Genomic DNA, 15,744 nt, shown 5'->3' with positions numbered 1-15,744 from the left:
AAGCCTCACAAATTCCACCATTAGACTGGACTCGGGCTTTGCTGCTATCAGCTATGCAAGACACTGAGTGAAACTGACAAGGAACATTGCCAGTAGAATCCAACTTGCTGACTCCTAATCAGAACTGAGACTGGAAGGATCCAGTCATCATTTAGTCCCAATAAACTTAAGGAAGGAAACAAACCTATGTAAGGACATTGATGCTACTGCGTCAGCAACAATGCTCAAATTTTAGTTCTAACCAGACTTTGGCAAATGTGGTGTCTATGTAAGTATATATGTATATATTTCCAATCCAAAATATACTTATATATTAACTATTTCGTGGGATTCTGCGATAATAACCGAAGCAGCATTCTTTACTTCAATATTGGGAATATTTTAGTCAGTTTGGGACTCAAAATTGGAACTGGGGGTCTTCAGAATTACAACTCCAGTTTCTGACTGTGTGTTAGCACTGAAAAAAAAGACTTGCTTGGGGGGAAAGGAAAGAGAGGTTTTGAATAATACATTGGTACGTTAATGGACGTAATTCCACGAGAATTTAAGGATTTTGAACCTTTTCTATGCGTGGTGAAATGCAAGCCTACTTAGGTGTGGCTATTGGCTCGTTTCTCTTGCATTGCTTTTATATTGTTTTTGCTCTTAAATTTGTCTTTACATTACAATTTTTTTTGCGCCAATGTATTGTCTCTGCGTTCCTATACCGATTTTGCAGATTAGAAGCTGGTCCTACAGCACAAGGACGGGCATGCTCTGGCTTTGGTTCAGAGCCGCCAGGGTGAGGAAGGGCGCCGTAGCTTCTTTGCTTATCGGGTCGGGTTGTTCTTTCCCGCACTGCAGACTGAGGAGAATTGTCTCTCTGCAGCCACCGTCCTTCATGAGCTCCGGTCCAATCAGGGCTCAGCGAGAAGGGGCGGGACTGAGTGGCGCGCGCTGTACCTCGTGCTGTGCCTGCCTGGGTTGCTCTCAGCATGGAGGAAATTTATGCTAAGTTTGTGTCACAGAAAATCAGCAAGACCCGTTGGCGACCATTACCTCCAGGGAGCCTGCAGACAGCGGAGACTTTCGCCACGGGCTCTTGGGACAATGAGGTACCCCTGCGCCCGGCCGGGATTCCCTGCCAACTCCTTCCAGGAACCGCGCCCCCGGCCGTCAGCGCGCGAACTCCTGTTTTGTAGCTCCTCGCGCGGTTCTCTGTCTCGCGAATGCATGTCTCACGCTCGGTCGCCTTATACCTGAGAGCCATCAGTGGCCTCGTTTCTTGTGTTTTTGGCCGCCGTTTGCCAGGGATGCTTTTAAAGCAGGGTTGATTGAAGACAGTGCACATTTCAGTTTCGGGGAGTTTGACGTATATTTCATCTCAAGATGAAATTTTCTGCTTTTCAGGAAAATTATGTTTCACTGTGGTCTATTGGAGATTTTGGAAGCTTGGATTCTGATGGAGGATTTGAAGGAGACCATCAGTTATTGTGCAGTATCAAACATCATGGTGATGTAATGGATTTACAAGTACGTCTGTTGTAATATCCAAAAGCTAACTTTTAAAAAATTGAGAGTAATACATTGAGAGATGTGAAGGACTTTAAAGTTTGTCTAGTCTTACCCCGGGTTTACAAGAACTTGAGTTCTCTGTGGGTTGTGATTTGCCAGCGTCATATAGCTGGTTATGGCAGAATCAGCACTGGGGAAGGGGATGTGAAGTTGATCGTAGCTTGTTTGTTTAATTGACATCTACTATTTGCCAAGCTGTGTTTACATAAGTTAATTTCATTCTCATGGGATGCTGGTGAATCAAGTATTGTTCTCTCTTATGAGAAAACTGAGACTAAGATCTTTTGAGGATGGACTATGTGACAAATACTGTACAAGGCACTTTACATGTTTTTGCTTTTTGAATTCTCGTTTTACAAGTTTACCAAGGCTTGGAGAACTTAAGTTGGCCAAGGTTTCAAAGCTCGTAATAAGTGGTGGGAATGGAATCAAGTTTTCAAATTCTGATCTGTAAGACTTCAGAGTCCCTGCATTTTCTTCTGTGGAAAGCTGCCTGATCCTGGGAATTATGCTCTCCTAAACCTTTATGGTAGTTGTACAAAATTAAATCAATTGTAGATGAACAGGTTGGGGGGGGGGGGGTTATTGTTGTTTATTCTTCATGAAAATACATTTATTTGTATAGCAGTTTTGACTTTCACATTTTATTTGCTTAGCATCTGTAGGCCCTTTGCATTTTAAAATTGTTACACTGCTAACTGAGTTAGACAAATGGGCTTCCTCCCTGCTGATATTTATGAATTTATAACATGCAGGAATTTTCTGTTTAGTTTTTTGACCAGGAAAGAATTGTAGCCGCTTCATCAACAGGATGTGTGACAGTTTTCCTCCACCATCCAAATAACCGGGTAAAGAACTTTTGTTTGAAAACTCAGTTTGCATTTTAATTATTTTTAGGAAGGTTTAGAGAAGGCTGTACTTAATAATGACAAATAATAAAGTTTTATAGTTTCAAAAACTATAAAGAGGGGGAAATGTCATTGTATTACCCATCTTTTAGTAGATTAATTCTAGAACCATTTCTGTGTGAACTTTCATTGAAATTGGGTAACTTCAATTTTCTTAGGTTGAATGTAACAGTATGGTATTCTGGCAAGTAATTTATCTGTAACTCGCTTTTAAGATCCTCCTCTGGTTGTTTGAAGAAAGAGCACTTTCTAGCTCAGGCATCATGAGAGGGAGCAGGAACAGCTGCTTTCCTTCTGTGGACAGAACCTAGGTTTTAATTAGAAGGAAAGACACGCTATATGAAGGCTTGACACTTTTTCAACGCCGTCCTTGTATGTCAAAGGCTAAGAGTGCTGACCTTCAGAGCACAGTGGTAAGGGCAATCCTTTAAAATAGCCCCACTTGAAGTAACAGTTTTAAGTTGCTGGAAGAGAATGCTTATTTAGATTTGGATATTAATAAAGGTCATCTTACTAATAGGCATACCTAGTGAGTATAAGACCCAGATCTAGTTAAATGTTATTCTTAACAGAGTCATTTGGAAAGCCCTGCAGAGATTTATCTCTTCAATGTAGGTCAGTTCCCTTAAGAATTTAAAGTTGCCTTTGAACATATAATTACCTGATACTTAAAAACTGTTTCTTTAGTTTGAGATAAGTTTGGGATATTATTAAATGGTGTTTCTTTTGAATCTAATCTGGTGAATACAGAGCTTTAATGGAAGTATTTCCTAGACCTTAATACTTGGAAATACAAAGGGAAAAGAGTACTATTTTTCTAGAAAGGTATGAGACACAGTTTTAAAATAATAGTTTAGTTGGGGAAAGTGCTAATTTTTTGGAGCTTTGCTTTCATTAATCATAGACTCATTTCTGACACCTAGACCCTGTCAGTCAGCCAGCAGTGGACAGCAGCTCACTACCACACAGGTCCGGGCAGTCCTTCCTGTAGCAATGCACCATGCACGGGTGTTGTGTGCAACAACCCAGAAATTGTTACAGTTGGAGAAGACGGCCGGATAAATCTCTTCAGAGCTGATCACAAGGAAGCTGTAAGAACTATAGGTAAGAAAAATCATCTTTCTTTGGTCTATCTTACAGTAATTGAGCACCTCCCATGTACAATGCCTGGGGTTTAATGTTTGAGGGATTTAGAAATATACAAAGCAGGATCCCTTTATCAAGATAGTATGTTGATAAGGCCTGTATGAAGGACTGACTAGAAGAAAGAGAAATTTGTGGGGAGGAGGGTTGGAAGGAATTATCGGATAAAGAATTGAGGGGCAGGGCAATTCATTTAATCTAGATTCTAGACAATAAATAAGACTAAGAAGTGGCACACCAGATACAGGGAGTAGCATAGAGGCAGGGTAAGGCCGTGCAGAGAATGACAGAAAGTGTAGTCTGACCTGACTTTAGGTATTTGTATAGGAGAGTTGAGAGATGAAACAAGAAAGGTAAATTGCAGTCAGGTTGTGAAGAATATAATACATATTTTAGGTAGGCGGCTGAGGAGCCATTGAAAGTTTTTGAGCAAAGGGGTAATGTACCCACATCATGTTTTAGAAGGATTATTTAGTGCAGTGATAGTGGTTTAGTTGCTAAGTCATGTCTGACTAGTGTAGTGGTTCTCAACCATATTTTGTACAGACTTGCCTGAGGAGATTTTTAACAGCCCATCACCCTAGACCTCCTGAATTAGAACTTCTGTGAATTGAGCCCATGAATCAGTTTTTTGTATTGTTATTATTTTTAGTTCTGAGGAATACCATTTGTTTAGCTTTGAAAGATTTCTGGCCTGGTGACAGTTTGGAGGAGGGTCACAAAACAAAAGTCTTTAAGTATATACTAAATAAAGATGTATAAGCTTAGACACACTAGGAAAAACAGAAGGACCATTAAAGCAAACAGGAAGAAGTTCATGGCAGAAGAGAGAGCTGATAAGGATAAAGATGAATCAATTTGAGATGAGTCAGCAGAATAACACAGGGTCAGAATGAGCTCTGTAGGAAGCTGTGGTGTTTGGCCCAACAGAATGAAGGTTCTGGAGGAAGCAGTTCAGTTCAGTTGTTCTTTATGACCCCATGGACTGCAGCACACCAGGCTTCCCTGTCCATCACCAACTCCTGCAGCTTGCTCAAGCTCAATGTCCTTCGAGTCAGTGATGCCATCCGACTACCTCATCCTCTGTCACCCCCTTCTTCTCCTGCCTTCAGTCTTTCCGAGCATCAGGGTCTTTTCCAATGAGTCAGTTCTTCACATCAGGTGGCCAAAGGATTGGAGCTTCAGCTTCAGCATCAGTCCTTCCAATGAATATTCAGGACTGATTTCCTTTAGGATGGGCTGGTTTGATCTCCTTGCAGTCAAAGGGACTCTCAAGAGTCTTCTCCAACACACAGTTCAAAAGCATCAATTCTTCAACACTTAGCTTTCATTACAGTCCAACTCTCACATCCATACATGACTAGTGGAAAAACTGTAGTTTTGACTACACAGACCTTTGTCGACAAATAATGTCTCTGCTTTTTAATATGCTGTCTAGGTTGTCTAGGGTGAAGCAGTGGTGGGAGATAAAATTGGATTATAAAGGGACTTGGACAGCTGTCTCAGAAATGGAGGGTAGTACTCTTACGTGGAAACAGAGAAATATGTGAAAACTTAGTCCTCTATTTGGAAAACAGTTCAGATGTCCTGTGAGTAATATAATTTTTCTACCAAAGGAGAGTCCATAACATATGTTCCCATATTTTTCCATAGAAATAAAATTGTGACTTATTTAAAATTTCACTTGTCATCTTTCAGTCAACAGAGGGAAGGCTGTTTAAGGTATTCATGGAAAAGTGGTGGCCTGTTAACATACCTGCGGTTTTCTTAATTTACAGACAATGCAGATAGCAGTACACTCCACGCTGTAACCTTCCTTCGAACTCCTGAAATTCTTACAGTAAATTCAATTGGACAGTTAAAAATATGGGATTTTAGACAACAAGGAAATGAGCCCACTCAGATATTATCACTGTAAGTTTTGATTTGTAATTTCAATAGTGTAAAACAAATTTGTTTATTTGTAGCAACTAACTTTATAAGCCCTATTGTATTTTAATTGCATGTTAAGAGTAATTTCTGATTAACTTTGATAAAGCAAATACAGTTGACCCTTGAACAATATAAGGGTTAGAGTCACTGATCCTCTCTACACGCGAAAATCCATGTATACTTTATAGTCAGTGCTCCATATTCCAGGAATCCTCTGTACCGAAGGTTCCACCTTCCCAGATTCAACCAACCTCGGATCATGTTGCAATGTACATTTACTATTGAAAAATAAATATATGTAAGTGAATCCATGTTGTTCAAGGTCAATTGTATAATTTGATGGGCTTGATAATACCTTGCTGCATTTAATAAATATTTGTAGTATTGATTCAGAAGTTTATATTTTCTCTTTGAAGTATATATTAATTAATGGGGTACTTATTTTTGCTCATCAGATGATCCTATTAATAGTGAAATAATACACTTTAGATGTGATTGGGAGGAAAATATGGTCCAAGATACTTTTTCTAACAGAAATCCCCTTTCTATGTGTGCAGCCTCCTCTTCTCTAGATAATAGTATGTGTCAAACTGAAAAATATATATGTAAACTAAGCATTAAATAAGACAGAGTAGAAGTAAGGAGTATGCTGTTTAGTTGATATATAATGCTTTTTAAAAGCTAAGAAATGGGAAGCAACCTAGATGCCCTTCAGCAGACGAATGGATAAGGAAGCTGTGGTACATATACACCATGGAATATTATTCAGCCATTAAAAAGAATTCATTTGAATCAGTTCTAATGAGATGGATGAAACTGGAGCCCATTATACAGAGTGAAGTAAGCCAGAAAGATAAAGACCAATACAGTATACTAACGCATGTATATGGAATTTTAAAAGATGGTAACGATAACCCTATATGCAAAACAGAAAAAGAGACACAGATGTACAGAACAGACTTTTAGATTCTGTGGGAGAAGGCGAGGTTGGGATGTTCTGAGAGAACAGCATTGAAACAAGTATATTATCAAGGGTGAAACAGATCGCCAGCCCAGGTTGGATGCATGAGACAAGTGCTCAGGGCTGGTGCACTGGGAAGACCCAGAGGGATGGGATGGAGAGGGCGGGAGGGGGGATCAGGATGGGGAACACATGTAAATCCATGGCTGATTCATGTCAGTGTATGGCAAAAACCACTACGATACTATAAAGTAATTAGCCTCCAACTAATAAAAATAAATGGAAAAGAAAAAAGATAAAAGCTAAGAAATGGAAATATTTTGCATATCTTACCATCAAATTTTCTTGTTCCATATGTGTCCAAATTGAAGAGAGAATGAATAACTCTAGCCTTTAATTCCCCCTCAGAATTCTAGTATTTAGAGGTATATTTAATGAGAGATCTTGTCTGGAAGATCCCATGGACAGAGGAGCCTGGAGGCTACAGTCCATGGGGTCGCAAAGAGTTGGACACAACTGAGCAACTTCACTTTCACTTTCATATTTAATGTAGTCAGGTTTTTGACATAATTTAAGTTTACCCAGTAGCTCCAGCCACAAAATTATCATTTAGTTAATGGGATGACACTTGTTTCATGGGTTAGTCAATGATTAATTACACTTTACCACTGTTTGAAGTCATTGTATTTCCCATTAAAGGACTGGTGACCGAGTGCCACTCCACTGTGTTGATCGACATCCCAACCAGCAGCACGTTGTGGCTACTGGAGGCCAGGATGGAATGTTGAGTATTTGGGATGTTAGACAAGGTACAATGCCTGTGTCTCTGCTGAAGGCTCATGAAGCTGAAAGTAAGTCTTGTGAAGATACATGAAGTTTTTGGTGGGTGAGCTATACAATGTAGTGTTAGCAGATTTCCATAAATGATACATATGGATCATTCTACTGCAGAACTTTTGACTGGATTGTATAGATTTATAATAATTAACGGAGAAGGCAGTGGCAACCCACTCTAGTATTCTTGCCTGGAGATTCCCGGGAATGGAGGAGGCTGGTAGGCTGCCATCTATGGGGTCGCACAGAGTCAGACGTGACTGAGCGACTTCACTTTCACTTTTCACTTTCACGCATTGGAGAAGGAAATGGCAACCCACTCCAGTGTTCTTGCCTGGAGAATCCCAGGGATGGAGGAGCCTGGTAGGCTGCCATTTATGGATCGCACAGAGTCAGACACAACTGAAGCAACTTAGCAGCCGCAGCAGCATAATAATTAACTCCTTTTTTATTTGATATTTACATTCTTTAACATGTTTGTTATACATAAAACTGTAGTGATTATCCATATATATTTATCTTTATGTGCTTATTTTTTAGGATAATTTTTAGAAATAGAATTGATGAGTCAAAAAGTTGGCATAATTTTAAAGCTGTGATTCATGTTGACAAATTGTTCTACATAAAAATAATAACCAGTTTATATTGTTATACCCAGTATGTCAGAATGCACTTTTCCTATGCAAAATGTAGGTTGTTATTTTTAATATTTGCCAGTCTGTGTGTTGTTCAATTTCTTATTATACCTTTTTTTTTTTTAGCAAGAACAAAAGATATAGGCTCTTGCTTTTTTTGTTTGTTTTTTTATTTTAGTGGAGATGTTTTGGCTGAACAGAAATGTTTCATTTTATCACCACAGGTCAGGGTGGATTATAGTTTTAAATTCTGTCTTAGGAAAAGTTGGTATTAATGCTTGAATAAAAGTGTAGAAGAGCAAATGTTATACCAGTATTGTAACTTCGAAGCTAAAGTTTCACGTCATTAATACTTGGGGAAGATAAATAGTTTTTAAGATTATATATAAGAAGCAAATAGAAACTGTTTCCCTCTTCTAGGTATGGCTCTGTGGGGCTGGGCAGGGGGGGAAGAAGGGGGAATGAATAGGGTATGCATCAGAGTCTGTTGTTGCTAACCCAGTGGTAGGTAGAATTATAAACTTTCAAAGCTCTTCTCACCAGCCTATTTTTAAATGCCAGCCTGTATTGTTAAGCAGAACACACTAGTGGCTTGTAGTGTATTTCGATTCATCTTGACTCTTGGCTAGAGGTTTGTTTTCTAATTGGAAAGTATATAAATACGTAAGTGTCTAGATTTGGGCAGCCTGCAATGGCTCTATTAGGCTTTTCTGTTTTACCTTGTTTTAGTGAAACAGCATGAATGTACTTTACACAGGGAGTCACCCAGAATACATTCTTTTCCGGAGGAAGGTCACCTTTTTGTTCTGCAGCATGTTTAATTGTGCTGTCAGAATGAAAATGCCAGCTTGCAAACATGTGCCTTGCACTTTTTATACAACACTCTGGGTGCTTTCTGTGCTGCCTCTCTAAGCCTACCTAACCCAGAATCACAGAAGCCTTGCTCACAGACTCCTTTTTTTACCTTCATGCTGCAGATAACTTCCTGAGGAGTCCTGGCCAGTCCTTGGCTCCCAGGTGTCTGTTGGCACACAAAGTTCCCTTGATGTTTAGAGCTTGAGGCGCCCCCAGTCCCAAGCTGGCTTCTTAAAAGTCCTCCATCTGAAACTGGATCCAGATTCTTGAAGCCTTTCCAGGTTTTGGCTTGTTGAGAGCTAGTTGCTATTTCTGTGATACAGAGCAGAGTCTTGGCATGAGCCAAAATTGGACTCTGCCTCTTAGAACTAACTTCATTTGTATACTGCTTTTATGGTCTTCCCTCTCTCCCTTTCCAATAATAAAACCTTCAAATATTAATGACATAGAAATTGAAAATGAAAGAACTTAACAATTTTCAAAAAATCTTTTCAGAATTATCCCATTGTCATATTGGGTTGGCCAAAACTTTGTTCTAATTGCCATAAATTGATATGGAAAAACCTGAACACACTTTTTGGCCAACCCAATACTCTTCCATGTAAAAAAGCAGTAGGTCAGATGACTAGTGTTTATTTTCATTCATTTGCTGGCCCGATACACGAGTAGATTTACTTGACGTCTTTATCCTATCTACATGTTTCAGCCATTTGGAGCGTTATATTATGCCTTCTTTTTTGACACTGAAGCCTTTGATTTTTATCACAGGCTTGGAGTTTGAAGGTGTTTGATGGAGGTTAACGGACGATATGCCTAGAGGTAGGGTTTTGATGTTGGTTTAACTGACCTTGGCTCTTATCTCACAGTGTGGGAAGTTCACTTTCACCCATCCAACCCAGATCACCTGTTCACTTGTTCTGAAGATGGATCTCTCTGGCACTGGGATGCCTCCACAGACGGGCCTGAGAAGTCGTCACTCTTTCACCAAGGTAAAATGTTTTGATGAAGATTCTTGTGAGCAACTTGAGATTATATTTTGATATACCAAATGAGAAATACTCATATTTTTAACATTAAGGAATGACATTAACATTAATGTTAAGTAATTTTAACATTAAGGAATAACATTAAGAATTCCATTCTCTGGCCTCAGGGTAAATTTTAGTATCACAGGGCATGAAATCTATCAGCTGCTGACCACTATACTGCTGACAACTAGAAATGCTATTAGCTGGCTAACTTTGTAAGTACATTGTTGTGGGCCCTCATGCCACAGAATAGGCACTGATCACTCTCTTATGTTACATTGTCAAAGGTGTATGACAAGACAAAGGTGATCTTTTATGTATTAAGGTACTGGTTTCTCAGAATAAAAGGCTCTGTCTCCTGATTAAAGACAGGTAAGTAAAGGTTGGGCTTCCCAGGTGGCGCTAGTTGTAAAGAACCCGCCTGTCAATACAGGAGACCTAAGAGGCGCGGGTTCAATCCCTGGGTTGGGAAGATCCCCTGGAGGAGGGCATGGCAACCCACTCCAGTATTCTTGCCTAGAGAATCCCATGGACAGGGGAGCCTGGTGGGCTACCATCCATAGGGTTGCAAAGAGTTGGACACGACTGAAACGACATAACATAAGTAAAGGTCATCCAGAAAACTATACACTTAAAATCAAGAAGTATTTTTATTTCTATTTTTGGTATTTTCTAAGCCTCCTGTTTTTGAGCTTGCCTGTGACTACAAAGTTTGTTCAATCACTCAGCAAATGTTTATCAAGTGCCATGTGCTAGGTACTCTTCTAGGTGTTAGAGCCCACGATAGTGAGCAGAAAAGCCTTGAGGCACGTGGAGCAAATATTCCAGTAGACAGTAAGTCAGTAGATGATGTTTCAGTAAAAGTTCAATCAGAAAAGCAGAAACTACCCTGGGTTTAGAGGAATTGTTTTCATGTGTGTTGGGCTAGAAGAACGGAGAGCAAATAGCAAAAAGGAGGAATGCCCAGAAATGAACAGTTGTTAATAACCTCCGCTGTCATGTTAGAAATGCTGTCAGAGTTGGTTCTGGATCAGCAGAAAAGGTGCCACCTCAGCTGGGGCTGGAATCACTGTATTGTCAGAAACCTGGAGCTTTTTCCCACCCCTACCCTACTCCCCACAGCCTCTCTGCCTTCGTCACCCACAATAGTTATCTCCCACACACAGACTTTGCCTGGAAGGCAGATGGCAAGGGAGCCTGGAAAAAGGAATTCATTCCTACAGTACATAGCAGAGCACAGCAGAGTAGCAAAGGAGACAGAGCAAAACGGAAAAAAACTGGATCAAATACCCCTATGACGATGGAGGAAAGTGAAGAGAGTAGGATGATAAAAAAAAAAATTAATTGGGGAGGGGCCGCTTGGCAGAGGAGAGAAGATCTGAGCAGAGACCTGAAGAGATGAAAGTACCAGTCACAGGCAAGCATTCCAGGTAGAGGAAACACCAAATTCCAAACGCCTGAGGCTGAGAACAGAAAAGAGCCAGTGTGGCTGCCGCTCAGCAGGCAGGAGGGGGAGTAGATGGTAAGGAGGAGCTGAGGAGCAGGGCTCTGCAGACTGGGAGCGGGACTTGAGATTTCCTTTTGACGTGACCGAAAGCCACTGGGGAATTTTGAGCAGGGAAGTGGGGTGATCTGTCTTACGTTTCCAATCAATCACTTTGGCAACTGTGGGGAGAGGATTGGAAAAGTGGAAGCAGGGGGACCAGGAAAGAGACTTTGCACAATGGTTCTAATGTTCATTTCACAGTATTCAAGAGTAATATAAGACATCGGAGCAGTAAAAGGTAAACAGAAACTAAGAAGGAAAAGTCCAAAACTTCTCCAGAAAAATTCTGGAAAAGTATGCAATGTGCAGAGCATGGAGTATGCCTGTGTTAATAACTTCATGTATGGAGAAACTAATAGTTTTATTAGTTTCTAATAAATACCCAGGAGTAGCTAAGCACTTGGTTTTTTATTTCTTCTTCTACCCCCACTATCTTGCATTTGAGATTTTATAGTTTGAAGAATGCTGGTTAGATTAGAAATAGTCATTTACTATATCCTATGTCTGGTATTGCAAGGAACAGTATTAGACACTGTGAAAAAGTAAAATAATCTATACAACCTGCTCTTAAGGAATACTTAATTTAGTTTTAATTTAGAAGGGGCCACAGAAAGTTAAATCATGATATAAGAAATGTTGCAAATAGTAAATTATTAGGGGTGCATACAAGTGCTGAGGGTTCCAGGAAAGAAAAGAGAAGCATGAACTAGAGTCATCTGAACAGACTTCTCAGAAAAGGAAATTGAGCTGGGCTTTAAGAATCAGCAAGATTTGAACCCACTAATTTTTAAACTTCAAGGTATGAGAGACTTTGCCTTGTATTCCCAGCACTTAGCACAGAGCCTGGCATATAGTAGGTGTCAACCATTTATTGAGAGTAAATGAAATCTGTCTTTATTTGATCTGGCAAAAAGTAGAAAGAAAATTTCAAATGAAGGCTAAAACTGAAATAATTAATTCTATGTTAAATGCAGAGCACTGTCAGAGATAAAAGTTTATAATTTGGTAGTGTTCTAAAATTCTACTTTTAAGAACATTTACCTAAAATAAATGCAAGAATAAAGGGAGATCTACAGCAAGTTGATTATATTTTTAGAAATATACAAATAAATATATTTTTAGAAATACTCAGAAATACATCCAGAAATTTTCTCATGATCACTTCATTTTTTGATTGTCTAACCATTTAGGTTTCTACATATTATCTACATCTGTTCTACTTGTCCTCTAGCCATTTTGCTACATTTCTGAGACCTTCCATTAAAGTATAACGAGGAAGACAGGGTCAAAATGAATCCTGTGCTTTGCTGAAGAGTTCAAGTTTGAAAGCCATGTTATCCCATGAAATGATGTTTAATATCACTGACTTAAAAGCTTTTGGTCAAAAACGGTGATGTGTTATAATGGAATCATCAGCCTGTTATTCTTGAGAGTTAAAACAAGTTTATATCATTACATTTTTTAAATATTAGAATTTCAGATATTTACTAGTATAAAATTGGTCTTGAACAATGTTTTCCCCTTTTCTTTTTGTTCCCAGGAGGAAGAAATAGTACTTTTTTGTCTCATAGCATTAGTAACCAAGCTAATGTTCACCAATCTCTTATAAGCTCCTGGCTCAGCACTGATCCTGCCAAAGATCGTATTGAAATCACAAGCTTGCTTCCTAATAGGACTTTGTCTGTGAACAGTCTGGATGTTTTAGGTCCTTGTCTTGTTTGTGGAACGGATGCAGAAGCAATTTATGTTACTAGACAGCTTTTTTCATGAAGATACTAAAAGATTTCAGGTAAAACATAATACAGTTACAGCCTTTCAAATGCCAATTTCTGTACAAATTTTTATTATTGGAAAATGTGAAATTTGCAAGGGGAACATCCATAAACTATTGTTAATGTTGATGCCCAGTTTGTTAGTTGAATATTGCTCTAACAGTTGCTGGAGTCTGATTGATGACCCATGGCAACAGAATTGAAACATGTGGCAGAACATCTGTGATAAATGCACTGCCTTCGGCACCATTCTAGACAGCTCATGGAACCAACTCTCCGTTTTTGATGCTGTAGGGCTTACTAATGTCAAACCACCAACAGGTTCCTTTCCTTTTTATCAGCAGTATGTGGAGTATGGTATGCCCCTCCCTGGTGACATTTTCCAATACTAGTATTTATTCTCTTTACTGCAAGTATTTCTTCAGTCCTTCAACATTTTATTTCCTTAATAATTTCAGTAAACTTTCTTCAGTAAGAATTGAGTAGAGCAAAAATGACAGTTTTTGGTAGTGTTCAAATTTTTATTTAAAGTGAAAATGTTTTGATGGGTTCCTTTATTAGAATGGGTTTGAATAGAACTCTGTCACCTCCTTAGACCCAGCTTTGTTTCTCTTGAAATGAAAAAAGACAAAATACATTTTTCCTAAGGATTTTTGCTTTTATTTAGTTTTTTTACACCATAGTTGAAAATTGCTGAATTGGACATTGTGCAATAAAATAGGATTTGACATTGGTAAGTGAGCCAGCTTCCAAACTAAAATTTGAGAGGTAACATGTATGAGACTAGTATGATGATGTGATAGGAGTAACGAGTTTTGCTATCCTTAATTTTAATATTAATGATGACCTAACATATTTTGAGACAGTTTTATGATACTGTCTTTCCAAAGTTTGTTAAGAGTAAATGCATCATTGAATTGTAAAGACCTTAATGAAAGTTCACTCCTGTTACACAGGAAGTGTATGTTTATTTACTTTACAGTTCCAACAACAGATAACTATGAGTTTTTGTCTTTCTGGCCCAATAAATATTTTCAGTTTTTTTATGTTGACTTACTCTTAGGATTTTGGGGGTTTGGAGTTTTTTTGGTCTACATTTTAAAATAGAATATATATATGCATTTGTTGTTCTGTATATATGTATTTGGCTCAAAAAATAATTGACTAAAGATATTTAGTAACTTTGAATTCCAAAGACTCAAAGAAGGAAAAAAATGTTGCTGATAGGAATTTTTAATCAGTTTCTAGTTTTATTGCTGGGGCTAATTTTTAAAACTTTGTTATTACAAAAGCCATTCATTACAGAAAAAGCAGTCAAAAGAAAAATTAAAGTACTGATAATCTCAAACAGACACAGTTCTTTTCATACCACTTTGTATCCATTAATGTAAATAATTTTTCATAAAAAATGAAATATACATGTTATATTTGTGAATGCACATTCTCTCACAGTAAATACATGGATTCGGTAATAAAAGTATAGCTAAGAATTGTCCTTTTGGCTTCATACTTCCCTTTATATGAATGCCTTGCTGCAGCCTAAGCGGCAGCACCCCGCTCCTCACTTAGCAGAGGCACCCTCACATTCCACTCGGCAGCTCAGCATCCTTGCTTTGAATGGGCCCAGAGTTGATCCTCATTCCTGGAAGACCCTGACTCCCAAGGGGCACATTTTCCATGTTCAGTGAATGGCAAATGCTTTGTGGCTCTGCTTTAATCATATTACCTGCTGCTGAAAAGTTGAAGGTTTCATGAATGCTGTTAGCACCCTTCTCAATTTCCAGCAGTAATGTAAATAATTTCTCTTGATTGTTATAGTAAATAACAATTTACTATAGAGGGAGTGAACCAGACATATAGGCTTAGCATACTAACTTGGACTGGAAACAAGTTTGAAGTTTGAAGCTTTGATTTGATTTAAGGGTATTTGTAACCATAAGTAAAAGAAAGTACATGTGAATAGTGTTACATTTTCTATCAGTTGATGAGTTCTGCCAGATGTAATAAGAAACATAAGCTTTATGTAGTATAAATAAAACCCTTATTTATGAATTTGTTCATTCTCACTGCTCTCATTCATGAAAGCTATCAAATAGTTTCTTTTGAGGGCTCTAGGATCTCCAAGGTGAGCGTTATCTTTGAGGGCATCTCCAACCTAAATTTAATCATCACATCCACAGATTCCCAATGAAAAATTTTCATCCAGCCTCTACTTGAAAATACATGATGATAAAGTCTCCCATTTCCCAGTGTAGCCTCCTCGTTTGGACAGCTGTAAGTGATATAGCACATGGCAAGGTTTTAATGTGTGAGTGGGGTCCTAAACAATCCTATAAAAAAGGTAGAATCATTATTGTGGGTTAATGAAATGATCATGTGAACCAACTACATAGTAGGTTCACTATGAGACAAAGCCAACCACCAGTCATTTTATGGAATTTCCATTGTGTTGGGGTACTTTACTGTAAGTTTCCACTAAATAAATGAATTTTCACATACTGAACTGAAATTTGCTTCCATTTGTCTTCTTTACTTGGGAGCCACATAAAGCAAATTTAATTTCTTTCAGCATATAT

The 15,744-nt window shown here is 38.5% G+C and overlaps 1 protein-coding gene across 1 annotated transcript; it reads left to right on the top strand.

Moving 5' to 3' along the window:
• The first annotated feature begins 899 nt into the window (after positions 1–899).
• On the top strand, positions 900–15,677 carry NUP43 (nucleoporin 43). The gene is made up of 8 exons (XM_061130016.1): positions 900–1,094; positions 1,390–1,512; positions 2,325–2,402; positions 3,386–3,566; positions 5,384–5,519; positions 7,198–7,349; positions 9,689–9,811; positions 12,937–15,677. The coding sequence occupies exons 1-8, from the start codon at positions 975–977 to the stop codon at positions 13,164–13,166; spliced, it is 1,143 nt and encodes a 380-aa protein (XP_060985999.1). The 5' UTR covers positions 900–974; the 3' UTR covers positions 13,167–15,677.
• Positions 15,678–15,744: the final 67 nt, after the last annotated feature.

The sequence above is a fragment of the Dama dama genome, chromosome 26, assembly GCF_033118175.1.
Source record: "Dama dama isolate Ldn47 chromosome 26, ASM3311817v1, whole genome shotgun sequence".
NCBI classification, from domain to species: domain Eukaryota; kingdom Metazoa; phylum Chordata; class Mammalia; order Artiodactyla; family Cervidae; genus Dama; species Dama dama.
Note: the sequence above shows the minus strand (reverse complement) of the source record. Positions and strands in the feature narration are given on the sequence as shown.